The following is a 17,457-nucleotide window of genomic DNA, read 5'->3' on the forward strand; positions in this document are numbered from 1 at the left end:
GTCCCGAGGCTTCTCGCCGTGGCGAGGAGGATGCTCGCACCCTAGTTGCTAAATCTGTGGGTTTATTTTTTCCTCCATGCTACTCATTGTTAGCAAATGTAGGGGAACTGGCGGATACCTGAAAGTCTGCTGGGGCCACCCCGATACCAAGAGGTAACCTGGTGCCAGCTCGGGGCAAGGAGGGAGCTGCTGCCTGCAAGAGAGAGCAGAAACATCTCACCATGTCGCCCTCCCATCCACGATGAGCAGAACCTCCATTTACCCTCTTGCAGAACTAATCTCTGTGTGAGGGTCAACAGTTTTAAACTGAAGGGCGGTTGATTCCGGTTAGACATCTGGAAGAAGCTCTTCAGTGTGAAGGTGGGGAGAGCCTGGAATGGGTTGCCCAGGGAAGCTGTGGATGCCTCGTCCCTGGAAGTGTTCGAGGCAAGGTTGGGGCAGGCTTGGAGCAACCTGGGCTGGTGGGAGGTGTCCCTGGCCATGGCAGGGGGGTTGGAACGAGATGTCTTTACGGCCCCTCCCAACTCAAACCATCCCATGGTTCTATGATTTGATAGAAAAGCAGAGATCTGCAGCACCTTATTCATGCACCTTCCACCTGATGCTGAGCTGCCCAACACAGTGCTTGGTTTAGAAACATCGTCGTAACCCTTATAAGAGCACGTAAATCATTAGAGATGAAGCGAACTGGCAAACAGGCAGTGGGAATTTCAGACAAAACTATTAAAGAGATTTTGAGTTAGCTACAGATAAGTCAAACACTGCAATTGTTACAAAACCAGTCAAATCTGAAAGGACAAAAAAAAAAGGGAAGAGGATAAGGAAGAACGTATATACAAAGGAGATTAAAATCACAGTCTTAAGTGATTATCCAGTGTAATTCTTTCCAAAAGGAGAGTCAGTTCATGTGTCAGAACAGGAATGCACTAATGCCCGGTGTAATAGTTCCCCACTCAAGATACATAAGATGCTGCAATATGAAGGTTAATAAAATTAATGCACATTGCAGCTGAAGATATAAATATAGCTGGCATAATTTGCCAGCAATATATCTTAAAATATATGTAGGAAATGGCAATGGCAAACTGCTGGGCTAGCTCAGAAAGAACAAAGCTTACTTGAAAGGAGTGCAGAATATACCCGTTACAATCCTTCTCACCTTGTTTCTACAAAAATAGAACACGTTCAAGTATAACAAAAAGAAAGAACTCAAAAGGCGTTGGAGCACAGATTAATCTACCTTGAATTTACTGCTCCTCAGCTGTACACCAGCAACTCGCCCTGTGCCAGGTTCAGGAGGAGGAGACGTGGGACGCAAGGCCTCTTTGAAGCTCAGGGCAAACAGGAGGCCAACGTCCAACATTACAATTTCAATGAGTATGAATGAAATGTCTGAAAATATTACACAAAGATGACAGAAGCACTTTTCATTGTAATTCCTGAGTTCAAGCTAAAAAGAGTAATACAAAGGGAACAGCTGGGCTTTTTAGAAAATGCTTTGTCTGTGTCACTGAAATCATCGGAAACAAGCCTGTTTAATCTGGAGGGACCATGAGACCTTCAATGGCAAGTTACAAAACTACACGCGCTCTGTGGCCTCTTTCTAGAGGCTCTTGATCCAGGGCTGCAGAAAGGTGGTGAGGCTGGGGGACCAAAATGCTCAGGACCACGTTTTCAGGCAATATCTCATTCGACTTCCTTCCTTCAGGGGTCATGCTTTTGAGATGACTTTTAGCTCCATATTTCCAGGGTGCTGATCATCTCCTGACACAGCTGGGATTCTGGTACATGCCAAGGCAGGAGGCCTGGAACTTCTCACTAGAACATAGCCATGAGAATTCACCCCAGAGCCTCCTTTTCCAAACCACAGGGGGTGACTCGCAGAATGAAGCAAAGGGACAAACAAGCATTTTAGCTCCAGGTATTTGCTCCTCTATGCTAAGCAGTAGGCAGCCATGCCTCTCCAACGACAGTATACAAGAATTCACCTGTACTACAGAATATTTTGGGAAATCATATGCTCATTTTTTTTTAAAAAGGTCCATGACAGAAAACAAAGGTTGAATGTCCAAGATGAATCACAGTGTAAACTCAAGCTATGCTACACCTTTGTTCCATCTTAAAACCAGCTTTGAGATAAGTATATCTAATTTTCCACCTGCAGCAGCTTGGGATGATGACTCCATGTTCCAGACCAAAAGAGCCAAAATGCCAGTGAATGTGCTGTTTGTATGCAAGGTCCAGAAAGGGATTTTTCTAGAGAAAAGCTTTCTTCAGGGTGTGACTGGACAGCAAATCAATGGGAGATTGTGATGCACTGCCCTTTTTTTGCTTCGGCAGCTCATGGTGCTTCTGTGTTGGCTGGCATTTGCCACAGCAGCACAACTTTTGGCAGGCTGGGGTAGAGGTCCCTTGTCTGAGAGGTTGCCCCAGCTCGTGTTCTTCATCGTCGTGGTTATCAGTGCACTCAGGGGTGCGCATCGGTTCACATTCTTCATTATTGTGGTTCTCCTTGGAGTCACTGGTAGCAGCTGCCAGCATCACAGAATTTCAGAGGGTGGTTCTGCAACAACAATTCCCACCAGAAGTTGAAGAAAACAGTGTTTGCCGCTACATCCAACTGCAGAGAGAATTTACAACAGTGATCCTCACCACTGGGTTCCTCATTCGACACAGCACAATAGGAATAATGATGACAGATCAGCAGATCTGGAGGAGGATTGTCTTTCTGTGTTGCCAACGCCCACCCTAGCGAAATCAAATCGACACCTCGCAAGTTGTTGCAAAGCCAACGCACTCCTGCTGGCACATACCCACCACAGGAAAGCAGCAATTTTTAGCTGACCCTATAAAATACATCCTCTGGTCACAGGACCCGTTAACTCAAAGCGGACAACAGGAATCTAGTTTTAGCCTCTCAGAATCTAATCCGGAAACATGGTGGGGCGGGTGGGAAACCAAATAAGTTTGGAATGATATTTCTCACTTCTCCCTTCTGAAGGGAGGATCCCAAAGGTTAAGTGTCTGTCTTTACCTCACCGATGCTGCCATGAGCATGCTGCAAGCTTGTTTTCAGAAGCTTCTTTATCAAGCAACCTGTACATGAAACAAAAACCAAGTAGTGATTCCACTTTATTAATGACACTGTCTCCAGAACTGGCTTTATTAACACAAAAAGTAAGTCTCTCACCAAACCAATATAGGAGATCATGGACCCTATGTTTTTAATGAGTTCAAGGCTGTTAAATTTTCTACCCTTAAAGACAGCAGAAAAGAATAACTGTGAGGCAAGACCTATTACCATTCATTCAACTTAACGGCTTTTCTCTGTTTGTGTCTTCCCAACGTATCTTTGTCTCTTTACAATTCAGTCAATTCCAAAATTTAATAGACCATGTCAGACACTTTGCAGGGGAGAATAAATCGCTTGAGAGGAAAACAGTGCTGACACACAGGCTTCATGACAAAAACATCATGTCATGATGATACTTGTGACTGTCTCGTTCTTGACCAACAACCCTGCCTCTCTCGCAGCCCTGCCATTTCATCCTCAGCTTTGCTCTCCTAGACTGTTCAGTTCAGTTTAGATCTACTTGTCTGACATGACTTCCATCCCAGAACGACAGACAGGAGAGAGGAGATGGGTATATGACAGATGGGGGTGAAGAAAATAGCAAGCTTTCATCTCTCTCTACAAGGCAAAAGAATTGCATTGTCTGTGCTGAAGACAAGGACATCAAACTGTATTCTGTAGACTTTGAAAAGGGTTCTCTGCTCCATTCCATGTGGTAGCTTGTAGTACCCTGCATATCTGCAAAAGAATAAATGAAGATCTAGGGGGCCAGTTAGCTCAGTCAGTTGAGTGTGGTGCTAACAATGCCAAGGTCGCGGGTTCAATTCCCATTCAGTCCCCGTGTGTTGCCTGATCTAGTCCAGAGGTGGTGTCCCTGGCAACAGGGAGGCTGGATTAAAATGATCTCTAAGGTCCCTTCCAGCCTAGGTCATTCTATGATTCTATGATCTGTGCAGCTTCCCTGGGGGATATAATGCCACAGGCTGCAGAACAAAAAAGGAGGTCTCTCCTTTTCCTCCAGCCCTTTCAGCGTTCTGAAATGAAGGTGCTGAGGCCAGCTTGAGGAGCAGTATTTTGTCCAGCATGTGACCTGGCAGTCTAAACTAAATTAATACTTATATAGAGATTTAGACAAATTAAAAGTCCGAAAAATGTCCAACAAGTGTTTTCCTGTCTCAACTCAAACTGGGACTTGAAGCCGCAGAAAAAAGTTCAGTCATAGGTAAAGCAGACAGGAAACCCTAGGAAAGACACGTGAGGAGCCAACAGCGATAGGAGGGCCCATGCTCTGGAGGCTTTATTTTCATGTTACTCACGACCAACTCCCACCTCCTGAGCACACCTGAGCATGCTGGATATCAGCAATTTTCCATTCTTTCCTCAGTACAGAGAACCACGTGAGCCTTTATTAACTTCCACATTCTTATTCTCTCAAGAACATGACCCTCCTGATGCACAGCTTGCATCAGCTTACGGATCAATAAGCAGTCACAGAGCATGGAACAAAGAGATCTTTTTAAATCTGACCACGAAAAGCTGGCAGTACAGACACCATCATCACATTCAACTGAAAGACACAGCAAAACACACAATGGTACTAATATCCAACCTGTGCTAACAATACCCATATGTCTTCTGCCTCAGGCATACGGTCAGGACTTAAAGTGCTGGTTTACTTGAGTGATCTCTAAGTCCTGGGCTCTTTCATTTAGATAAATAATTTGAATGGGAATTTGCTTAGCCAAAGGGACAGAAGGCCCGTTCCAGAGGCGGCAGATACTCATAGGTCACTCTGTCAACGCTATTCGAAATCTGTTTTATAGTTGGTTGTCTGTTCAAGTACTGAAAGAGTGAACTGTTTAAGAGGATATGTCTGGGGTAAATGCCATCAGCTCAGTCCTCTGCCTTCTAGTGTCTCCAGACACTCATTCAGATGGTAGAGACATCTAAAGAAAAATATGTTTTCCTCCTTCCCTTCTTCTTTGGGTTCAGTCCCTGCTGCTCTGCTTTGCCACCTTGATGCTAACAAACCAGCCCACAGCAAACTTTTATTTGATTCCACTCTCTCCTGCACATTCTACTGCAAGCTAAGTTTGGCAGACTTGCAGAGTGCTTTTAGTCAGAGTTCCCTAGAACATGCAATCATTTGCTTCCTATTCACTGCAGTCTGATTTGTATTTTCTGAAGGCAGTGAGTCACTCAGAGAAAAACACACTGTGATGTGTTCTGCTTTCTCCTTGCTTGCACAGGCTTGAAATGCCCTTTTTCCTGCGCTGAACGGTTCTGCAGCCTGTGGCCAAGGCACATTTTATCAGCCAGCTTTTAGCCTCTGAAGCCCGTAGGTTAGTTAGGTTTTATTTGAAAGTTTTGCTGACTCTTTCCAGGATCAGAGGTTTTCTCTAGCCCCTAGGGTAGAGGTTATTTCACATCTGCTCTTGATGACATAGAAGCCTTCTCTCTGTGTGCAGAGCTGACCTGTTAAGAGCTTTCTTGATCACTGGTGGAAGCTTTGCTCCCTCGCACCTCAAGTAGTTCTCTTCTTTTGGAACGCCAAAGCCTGCTTCCCTTTAAGTCTATCACAAAATTCCATTTGGAAATGAGATTAAATCAACAGGGCTCCACGCAGACAGAGGTTGTAAGCTGCCCAAAGTAGCTTTCCTGACTTCTAGGACAGCTAGACTGCAGGGGAAGCAGCATTTTCTATGTGCCCCGTTTATTACGCTCTTTTCCAAAATCTTCTCCTGCTCTTGATCTTCGTTAGCTTTAGGACACTGGGCTGGACGGACCTCTGCTATGGTAGCATTTTACATTCTTATGATGTCACTGATGTCAAAATATATTAATTGCAGGATCATTTCTAGCTCTTTCTCCATTACTCCCTTGGCTAATTCTACTGAAATGAGCATCTCTGTTTATATAAGTTGGCATACACAAGCTCAACAGTGTGGCAGGGTTTGTGCATGTTTTTGGCCAAAACATCCATGCTTGTTTTAAATAGTACTATACTCAATCTATTCACTGCTCTTCCACTTTCACTGTCTTTGCTTTTTAAATTGCACTGAACTACACTGCTCCTCTTTTGGAGACATTAGAAAATGACATTTCTCTGCCAGTAAACCCCTTGATTAAGAGATACGGAGTCAGGCCACCAGGATGTGGTCTGGCATCATGCACACTCTCCCAGCAGCCTGAGTTCTCAAACCAGGCTCACTTTCTGCAGCAGAGATTTCTGCTGAACTGCAGGCAAATAATCTTGCTACAGACTGGTGTTTTGATGCTTAAAAAGGTAAAAAAATCAGGGCAACCCCATTCCTGCCATTTTGACTCCAGCTGTTAATCTCACACTTAATGCATCCTCAAAACTACTTCACTGTCTTTTCCAAAAGCCTTTTCAGAAACTGCTTTGCCTACAAAAATGTATTCAACAGAGAGGTTGCTGGCCTCAGCCTCACCGCACTGTCTGGATTTTTTCTTGTGATCAAACCCATCTCCTGCCTGTGGCTGCCAGGGCAGAGGGAACACCTGTTCTTTGTTTGCACAGCTCCAGCAAAATGCAGCTTTGGAATATGCTGGCAGCTTCTAGACAGTTATAGCACTCACGTTAGCATCACAAATGTATGAAAACCCATAAGGAAATAATAATCATGCCATGAATCTAAAGAAAGAGTAGTTATGCAAGAGTTTTGACCTAGATCAGTGGGACAACTTCAGTTTTAAGCACGCTGATAAGCATTTGATAAATGCTTTGCGTAACTGTTTAGCACTGGAGTCACATCAAGATTTTTTGTCAAAACTTCTCATAAATCTGCTATATGCATATGGAACCAAAAGCTCTAATTTGCTTTTGAATAAATCTTGATTCAGTGAACTGTGGGGTTACCCAGATGGAAGAAAAACACTTTTGTATTTTACTTGTGTTAATTGCATTGGGAATCTCACCAGTTTAGGTAGTTTCAAGCTTCAATTGCCATATGGCAGAATCTGCCAAAACTATTCTCTGTCTTAGCTCCCAGAATACTTGCTGGAAATTTCTAGGCCTTTCAACACAGAAATAAAATGTCCCACAATCCAAGCATTCTCCTTTGGAAGATGACCATGATGATACATCTATACAACTGCAGTACCTGCATGTAAGGACCCAACTACAAGAGTGAATATGGAGAATCAAATGCTGTTCCAAGTTATCATTCTCCACAACTCGTCACATCTTTACTTCAACTCAGAAAACAGAATACGTGCTTCATATATGTTTTTCACCTGAATTGGAATCCAGGCTGTATTTTTCTGCAATCAAGGTGGCTAAAGCTGTATTTTGAACTGCAGTCATAAAACCAGCTGTACGAGTTACAATCCCAGTTAATCTCAATGGCAATAACTCCTCCTTAGAAACAGAGACAGCAACTTTAGGGACCAGTGCCACAATGGGTGCCTGTGCTAAACTGGGGTTAAAATCACTGGAGAGTTGAAGCATCTCCGCTACAGACATCTCTGTAAGACACGCTAACTCATATGCAACATTTGCCAACCAGGCAGTCTTCTGTGGAAGGGACTGTTACGTGAGCAAGAAGCTACCATCCATTCACGCTTTTTCTATCTTTTCATCTTGATAGCCTAAGCGTGGATGTAGCTGATATAGTGATGGGTCATTTCATTGCTTTAAATTAAATATAGGCTCAAACCAAAAGCCTGAATACAAGCCTAAGTTTGGTAGGCACCCAGTGCAAATGTTTCATCCTGAATGCACCGTGTCAGGCTGAGAACCAATAAATGTGGCCCGGATGATGACTCTGGGCAGGACACTTTGTCTCTTCTACCCATCTGTTAATTCTGACTTTCTAGAGGTATGGCTAGATACTGTGTTAAGGGCATTTGGCGCAAACCCCTAAAGAACAGAGTGAAAATGTACTGGCAAAAACAAGTGCTTTTTGACTCTCAATATAAGCTGCCATTTGTGCCAGCCTGACTTCTGGATGATTCCCTCAGCAACATGATGTAGGGTTTGTAGCTATCAGATCTATATATCCCTAACTGGGATCTGGGCATCAAGATGAATTCTTTTCTTTCGGAATATTATCACAAGCAAAATTCATACCTGTGTAAACAAAACACTTTCACTTTATAATTGGAATCACACGTCTGCTGTACTATATATTTGTTATTTTCCCTTAACATAAACCAGTTTATCTGAACGAACAGTTCTGCTGCCCAGTGCATCAGAGAAATAAGAGTTATGCTGGGAGGCTTTGTTCCCAAGCTCTCATTAGTGCTTTTTGTTCTTGAAGGATTAATAAAACTAAAGAACTATGGAAACTTGGTAATTGTCACTCAGGCAGATACGGCCCTGAATGCATAGCTTTTTTCAGTAAAGAAGGTGCCAATTTCTACAATCTTTTTCTTTAGAGCACAGCTACTCACTCTTCAAAAGCATTGAGTAATGTTTGCACTTACACAGTGTAATTAAATTTTGGGAAGTGAATGTTGTTCTTCATTAGCAGTGAAGTCTTCAGAACTCCTCAGAACAGCAGGCCTAAAAAAGAAACATCAAATTAACTAACTTCTTTTCCTTAAATACATCAGTTAATGTTATGCTATTTTACTATTACCTGGAAAGCTGTCAGTAGGAGGAATATATTGCTAAGAATAAGAGACTGAAATGCAGGGAGTTAGGTGGCTCAAGGGTTGAAGAAAGATATAGGTGGTTTTCTTAGTTTTAGGTATAAATTGTTCTCTCTCTATTGCACTTGTTTGTGTGGGCCAAGCCTAACTAGAGTTTCTACATGCAGCTGATATATGATCTCGGGAGACTTCTCATATAAATCTTGCTTTAGAATAGTAGTAAGAAATTACACCATCTGACAGTCGATGACTTCTGCATGGTGAATTGGCAGTTTTGCTGCTGGTCCCCGCAGACAGATGGGCATTTACACCAGTGCTGCACAATTAGTAAGAGTCTAAGAATGTCTCTGGAATTCAGGTGTCCATCACATCGCCAAAGGCCGTCCTGCCTTCCTAGCAGATATTGGTTTGAAGACCTCCCCGGCAGTGGATTGTGTTCCTAAATACATAGACGGGACACAAACACAATGGAAAGCAGGCTGCTAGTCTGACCTTTCCTCAAAAAAAGTGACTTCTCCGAAGCCAATGTGCTGAGAAAGAAGGAATTTTCCCACAAGTTGCCAGCTGGGTAACCTCGGTGTAGACTGTGTGAGACAATCTCTGCTGTACTCCAGGACTTGCCAGGGCTGTAGGAAAGAAAAAGATACAATTTTTAGCACTGTTTGTCTAGCACAGGGACTATGCTGAATTGGAATACTGGCATTGTTACAGTTTAAGAATGAGCCAGGAACATTTTCATTTCCATCCAGACAGCCATTCCAAGGAGGAAACCCAGTCTTCAAAGCAGTCACACATAAAGGACAATGCTTCTAAGCAGGGAGTATTTTTCCTATCATCATATTTTGAGCAATGCCTCTGCATCACGGATCTGTGATGACAAGAAGCACGTTAGCTGGAAGTCAATGAATGAGACTTGACTGCAAACCAGATTAACATTTGTGGATGCTACCTGGATGTGAAAGTCACTGATGAGCTTCAGTGTATGATAGTCAAGACATTAATAATGTATGTTAATTTTTAAAGAACAAAAAATGAATCAACCTATAATGTGAAACTGTCCCTAATTCATCCCCTGGGAAACATCTGGAATCTAATCCACAGAAGGTGTTGTAAACACCTGCCCTTCAGCCAGCTGATCTGACAACTGTGCCCTGCCTCAGGCAGAACCGAACAATCAAAAAGTAAAGAATCTTTTTGCCAGCACGGAATGGCTTTGTTCAGCTCCTGCCATAACGAACAGGAAGGAAAAGGAGGCCTCTGGTATAGTTTATGAAACTTACCTTTTAAAGGAATTTGGACAATAAAGGCAATCATGGGTGTAACCTATCTCAACCAGATGGCAAAGCTTCCTGGGCTCTGACCTTGGACTTCAGTTAGAAAACAAACACTCAGCTTTGCTTTTTAGTGATTCCTAAGGTTTTCCTTGCCAATGGAACTTGTGAGGGAACTTTATACATTAGAAGTTTGGATCAAACCTTTCATCCATTCTTTTTGGTCCTTGGTAGTGACCGACTACTGGCACTTCAGGGGAAGGTTAGGAAACAAGACAGAATGTGTCAAGTGTGCAATGCAATTAAAAGCAAAATTCCCTCTGTAACATGCGCAGCAGTGAGCCTACGCAGTGTGACATTTAAAAATGACTGGCAGTCGCTAAAACTTTATAAAAGATCCCTAGGATTTCATTAACTCAGGAAGCTCATGCATGTCTTTCCCGGATGCTGTATGAACAATTACAGCCTTCCTGTTGCTGGACAAAGCCTTTTTCAGATCACAATTCTGTCCGCAGGAGAAGGGAATGGAAAATCCTTTAAAGAGCTGAAAAAGCCTCAGCAGAAGGAGCTGTAGGAGGCATTGTGGGCTCTGGAGGGGGGCTGGCAATGGAAAAATTGCTCAGTCTCTGCAGAAAACCTTGAATTAGGGAAAACATGGGATATATACATAGAATCATACTTGTCTCCTTTAAAAGGAATGAGTTAATAAAAGTGATAATTGACCTAGTTTCTTACACATACGCTTCAAAGCTGGTTGAGAGGAGCTAAAACTGATTATCGTTTGCTCTCTTAAGAGTATAATTTCCATCACTTCAGTTGAAATCAAATCTTTCATAGAATTCTTTCATGCTTTGGCTGACACAGAATAGAAATAGAACATTTTCATCTTGGAACACTGTACAGCCATGAGGTTACAAAGAAAGATTGCTACAAGGCCCCTCCATCCTACTCTCTAGGTCACAGTAGCATTGGTGTGTGGAGTCTTTTTCCTAGAGTTTTTTTCAGCTCACCGTTAGAGATTACCAGCATTGAGGTTTTCATCATCTACCTAGAGAGGATGGAGACTGCTCTTTGGTCTGAGGTGGGTCCCCAAACACGAGCCTGCAGCATAACCAATCCACCCTTACTGCTCTGGGAGACAGGAGAAACTGCACTGGCATAAATGAAGCTACAAAGAATTTCTACACCATAAGCCTTGCAGAAGAAAATCCCAAGACAGGATTTTTTTTTTCTTTTTGTCACTGATTAAACCCATCTTATCCTGCTGCATTTTCCTTGACATTTGAATTAATGAGCCAAATGCCTCCAGTGAATTCAAGATGAGCCTGTGACATCTAAAACTGTTTCTACGGCAGCCGCATGATGATACAAACTGGAGGCTCTGACTTCACTGCAGAATCACACAGCAGGATGAGTCATACATTGTTAGAAGTTATTTAGATATTATAATGAGAGTTAACAGTATGGCTATGAAGGAAGTAGCTATTTTACACACATGAGATCTATATGTGCCTAGGCAAAGGGATTATCCTAAAATTTCGTTACTTTGACAAAGTAAATTCTTCTTTTGGCATTAAAAAAAAAAAAAGGCAGATCTCTCAGTTACTCAGGAGGGTTTTTCATGGATTTCACAGGGCACCATGACCTGACCTCACAGGTTTTAACAGCTGCACTATAATTTACACATCTTCCTGTCTGAACTCCTGTAGAGAAACAAACTCTTACTCAGGAAAGACAAGTTAGAGACAATTTCAGCAAGTTAGTGGATTCCTCCTCAAATGTAAGATAGGGAGCTTGACATTTCAGATTGCTGCAGCTTTCTATAGGAGGAAGCTGTACTAAGAACTACCCAAACCACGGCCCTACCACACCTCATCAATCCTTCTTTAGCCGTTTGCTTGGGTCAACAGCGCTTGTCATTGTTTGGGCTGAGGGTGAAGTCATTTCCTTCGCAGTTTTATATGAAGTTACTTATCTGAGTCTTGGGATAAATCAAGAAAGCAATCATTTCAATCAAAAGTTTAATTCAACAACACAAGCAAGTTAAACAGGGATATAAAGGTGGGCAGAAAACCTTAAATCTTCATGCACTCCTGGGAAGTCAGCGTTTTCTTTAAGCGTTTAGTCTTTACCAGGGAAAGTAATAATCCAGCCAAAATTGAAGCCCAAATTCAAGGAATCTCAACGCTACAAAGAACTCACATAGCTGACAAAAACAGTATGATGCCTTGTGCACAACTGGTCCCCAATAAACGACTTCAATGGGAGTGAGATTGGCCCTCATTCACATCAGTCTGTGCTCTTCTTCACACCTCCCCTTCCTCTGCACCCTCTCACTGTCTCTCGTTCTAGCAAGGGCACATATTAGCTGCTAAGAACTCAGTTTTGTGGGTTTGAAAATACGGTCTCAGATTATCTCTTAGGATTCTGTACTGTTCTACTGAAACTTTCCAGAGAAGTTAAATCTTGCACATGCTGCACTGGTCAATAATACAATAGAAGATAGTACCCACAAAAAAATATTCCAATCTGAAAATGCTGTTTACATACCATGACTGTGGATATCCACACTCCCTCATTCACAGGACTTGTCTGAAGAACAGATAACCCCTTTATCAAAGGGATACTAGAGAAAAAATACATAAAAGAGCAATATAAATATCTCCCTCTCCACACCTGTGTAAAAAGTCTTACTCAGCTTCAATGTAAAAGTACCAACTAGTAAGAGAAAATAACGCAGAGCAGGCATAATCCTTACTAATTATTTGGCTTATAGGAGATAAAGGCTCAGCAACTTGAGAAAACAGAAAAAAGCCCTTTCCTTGCTTACAATAACATTTCCCTTTATTATTGATGTCTTTTCCTCTTTTTTCACACTCTGTCCTATAGTATTAAGCACAATAAATTTAATATTGGACTTTTTAATTGTTTGCTAACAGTCCCAGATACTTTTTCCAGTTTCCAAATACAAGTCCACTTGTACTTGGGAACTACTCTGCAAGGTCCCACTTTTAGGCCAGTCAAATGAAGGAAAGCTGCAGCTGCAACCAGGTTTGACCTACAGAAAGCAAGGAAGGGGACAGGTAGGAATGATCAACAGTAACAGTAAGAGCACCATAGTAGCAGAGAAGCTGACAGCAATTCTGTAGCACCATCACTCCTTCCGGGTTTCCTCAGGAGCAGCAGCGGAGCCAGAGAAGCTGGACAGCAATCTGTACGGCATCACCTCCCTAAAGTGATGCAGAGAGGTTTGGCTGCAAGGCTGTCAGTGCAAGGCAAAGTCACAACTGTCAGCTGGTTCTGCAGGAAACAAAAGCAATTACACTCAATCTTGCATGTTATCTGCTGAGATACAGACATAAAGAGCAACGGTATTTGTTTGTCCTGGACTGCGCAAAGGATAGTTCATTCTCTTACATCAACATGCATTCAATACATCCTAAGTATAAATCACAAAAAAACCTCAGCGCAGGGCACCTCTGCTCAAGCTGCTTCTCTGTCTTAATGATGTTGGTCATCAGCAAAAAAGATTTGACTGCCTACATGGAAGAAATCATACGAATCTGACCAAAATTTCACATACTTGATTCAGATCTCAGTCACTGCAGAACATCACCTGACAGGACAAGGCTGCTCCTGCCCTACCTCCCCGAGAGACATTCAGATTCTACCTGGCTCAGACAGGATGAGCCAAGGACATCATCAGCTTTCTCAGAAATTATCTGATATATGCAAGAAGAGAATTCCTATTTTCCACCCAATATCACATAGACAACACGAGGTGACATCCTGACCCTTCAGATACCATTTGTGAAACACGGATTAAATGCAACAGGGCTTAATGTCATCCAAAACCTTACCCATATGGTGCTACTGTATACGTAGACTCAGACTTTTTCTGTCACAAATGGCAGCACCCTCTCTAAGCCTTCCTTTTTTTTTTTCTTTTAAGACAGCTTAAAATACTTACTCCTTAACTTTCCAGAGTGACTATTTTTGTGCCTTATGCTGACTGCTTCAAAAATCTTCACCTAATGTTTTCATTGCCTGATGAGTTGGATGTGTTAATAAAAGGAGGAAGGACGCCTCTGTTTTTAAACTGACAGGAAAGTCACCTAGCTCATCTAACTCATAAAAGCACTGTCAACTTTGAAAAACTATTGTATGGTCAGAAGATACTTTCCACACTACATAAAGGCGATATAAAAGGTCTGCTTTGAAAAACAAGCCACCAGAGCTAGCCCCATTTCAGTTTAACAACGGAGTGTTCTGGAGGGGGATAAAATAGTATCTGAGAACAGAAATACACAGCAACCAATCAATATTCCATCACTTATATTTTCCATTCTAACAGTATTTCAGCCTTCTCTGGAGAACAGGGCTTCAGGATAACCATGTTGTTGGAAACTGGCAGTGGGACCCCAGCTCTGAGCAGCAGTAGGTGGGTACAGCACCTCAGAAAGCCAACTTGAATTTCCTGCAGACTTGATTCTTCGTGAGATTGGCATCACTGTGCTCAATGTCCTGGCTTGCTGCCCTCCCATGAGAATGAAACCAACTTCATGAACTTCGCAGACTTTGTTCAGCAAACACTTATCACTGAGAACAGCCCTAGTTTGGCAGCAGAGAGGAAAATCTGCCCTTTAGAGGCAACCAGTTATTGCATATTCCTAAAACATCTTATTGTTCTTGAACTCTGCTGCATGGGGTGACTCGCCATTTCATCTGACCCTGAATAGGAGACTCCATAGAGCAGACTCTAATCTCAGAAGCACTGGTGTAATTCTGCGATTATTTGGTGGAGCTATTTTAGATTTTTCAGACAAGAAACAAAACCAGACACAAGAACAAAACTGCAAGTGCTTTTTGGAGGAAGCTTAGCTAACTCTATGCAAGCAACTCCACCTTGTTAGATAACATCCTATGCCACACTCATAGAATGTTTTGGAATGCAAGTTAGAACCAGTAATAGAGCTGGGATGCATTTAGGTGCTAAAATAGAAATTGTTTTTCAATATAACATAGTCAAACCTATGTGTACATACACATAACACAATATTTATAAGACGAGACAAACAGGAGGGCTCAGATTGCATAAGCAAAGCTGATTTAAATGTTGTCTTCTCTTCCTGAATGCTTTTGTTTTCATATTACCATCTTCCATCTGTTTGGGAACTGATCTCAGCCCCTCGGCTGGACGTATTCATCTTCTTACCCATGACGTTCCCATATAAGGTGATCTCTCTTCGCCCGGGGAGCGCGATTTTGATTTACTCGGGTTTCGTTCTACTCTGATTTGCTGGCCTCTATGGTCGAGCTCTCTCACAGTTTTGCAAGGCAGTCATGCACACAGCAGTAGCTATAAAGGGAGGAGAAAGTCAGGAGGGAGTAATGAAGCCTTGCCTGCAGATCTAAAGAGCTCTGGATAGTTTATTTGCAGGCTCCACTCTCTTTTTTTCTGCATGTTGCCTCTGCATGGTGCCTTTTCAAGAAGCAGCTTCTGTAAGCCCTTCCCCAGCAATACAAAACATAAGCCCTATGCAGAGAACTCGATGGAACTACAGGGCTGAACCGTTACGGTAATACTGTCAGGAAACTTTGCTTGAAACTCTGTATCACTCTCCATGCAAAATAACTCGGGAATTTGGAAAATGCCCTCAGAATTATACAACAAACACATACATGAACACTGGCCTTCAATTCTGTAAGCCCTGATCCAGACATCACATCACCCCAACCAAGATTAAGCATCAAAGAAATACCTGAGCTGCTTCCTGTGATATCTACCCAAGGCAGTGCTGAAAGCTATCACATCTTTTATGTCTGTGAAGATTCTGTTGTGATACAGAGGCCAAGACACTGAGGTAAGTCTCAGGGGTTTTTTTAAGCAGTAAGTTTGAAAATCCAGACACCACTACAGACTGTAAATAGCAAACAGGAGGCGGACAGCCTAGAGGTAGCAACACGGCTACTTTGGGCTGCACGTAGGAATAGCACAAAATTGCTGCAAGAAAGGATCATGAAAATATACAACTTTAGGGATAACATAGGATCTCCCTAGTTGGAAAGTCCCATAGAACTGGGCTCCAATGTATGATTTTGCTCCTGCCTTCAATCACTTAAGTTTCCAAAAAGGTCATCAAGCCAGAGCTCAGCCAGTGCTGTTCTAAAGACCTCTGGTCATGGAGCATTCCTTCCCCAAGAGTGAGAACAATCAGACTTTGCTGGTTTCCACCACGGCAGAGTTAAAAGAATCTCACCATCTATTTGATTTCTTAGCTTGGCATTTTCTGAAGTTTTCAGACATCCTTCCTGTTCTTTATCTGTCACCTCAGTGTGAGGACTGAAGGAGTTTGATGTAAAGGAGAATCTCAGAGCAGCACCTTCCCACTGTACCAGCACGGATCCCTCTCCATCTTCAGCGCTGCGGGCACACTCATTCTCTTCTCTGCAGAGGCCTGAAGAAAGGATGCGCATGAGTATTTACAGAAACTGTGTTTCTCTAGCATTAATTAAGTGCTGGACCCATATCCACCGCTCCCTATTACCTACGAAAGCAGTCTACAGGGAGCAGACCTGGCCCCACAGGAAACACCGTTTTCATTTGCTCTCTTCGTGTATTCTAAATGCTCAAAATACTCATCAGAATAAAAGTGTAATTGATAGCAGGAAAGCATTTCAAGGGAAAATAGATCTCTTCTGGGAACCTGTAGGTAAACACGATTCCTAAAGGTCAGTATACAGACTGAGAGCACAAAGGAAACATGATCTGGTTTTAAAGTTCAACTCCAGGAGTCAGGAGACTTGGATTATTATGTTCCTGGCTCTGCCACAGCTTTCATGTACAATCACATCCAACCCATCTATCCCCTCTGTAACTTAATTTAGCCAGTTAAAAGCTAGGACATCAATGCAGTGTCACTTTTCAGGCTTCCCGTGAAGACTAGAAAATTAATATTTTACCGATACAATAAATATAATTTTTATTTTCTGTTCCTCAGAAAGAAAAAAAAAGCTAGCCTAAGACAGACGCAGTGCTTAGAATTGCAAAGTATTACATTTATGATTGCTATTTACCGAGTCAAATTCTGCAGCAATTTACAAACTGTGCATTTCAATTGGCATCAATTTAATATGACTCACTGCATATTTTAATCCATCATCTGTGGACTCACATGGGATTCTAAGACTATCCAAGAAGCTAACTGCAATTAGCAGAGGCCTCCAAATCCACCTATTTAAGGTCTAATTAAGCATGGGTTTTGAAGGACCTGCAGCAAAAAACTTGCAGATTGAGAGACACCCATTTCATGAATGAGTTTTACTTTAATATATAGTCTATTTTTCATCGCTTAGTATATTTGAAGCTCCTCATTGCAGATTTAGCATAGCTAGCACTACATATTTATTGCTGCTTTGAGGCATGCGAACAACTGATTTTCAACCCTGAGGACATAAATTTGCTGTTTGCCCCTAATAGACACAAGACTGGCATTC

General features: G+C 42.3%; 1 protein-coding gene across 1 annotated transcript; it reads right to left on the reverse strand.

Annotated features, from left to right (window-relative positions):
• Positions 1–2,091: 2,091 nt before the first annotated feature.
• LOC104280462 (P2X purinoceptor 7-like) lies at positions 2,092–13,499 on the reverse strand (the record flags this gene model as incomplete). The annotated part of the gene is given in 12 exon segments (XM_009878120.1): positions 2,092–2,466; positions 2,540–2,563; positions 3,035–3,096; positions 3,196–3,256; positions 3,712–3,811; positions 7,331–7,454; positions 7,906–7,955; positions 8,522–8,566; positions 8,568–8,600; positions 11,567–11,663; positions 12,511–12,570; positions 13,415–13,499. Coding segments are annotated over 12 exon segments (1,116 nt in total), but the record flags the coding sequence as incomplete, so codon positions are not given.
• Positions 13,500–17,457: the final 3,958 nt, after the last annotated feature.

The sequence above is a fragment of the Apaloderma vittatum genome, unplaced genomic scaffold, assembly GCF_000703405.1.
Source record: "Apaloderma vittatum isolate BGI_N311 unplaced genomic scaffold, ASM70340v1 scaffold17231, whole genome shotgun sequence".
Classification (NCBI taxonomy): Eukaryota; Metazoa; Chordata; class Aves; order Trogoniformes; family Trogonidae; genus Apaloderma; species Apaloderma vittatum.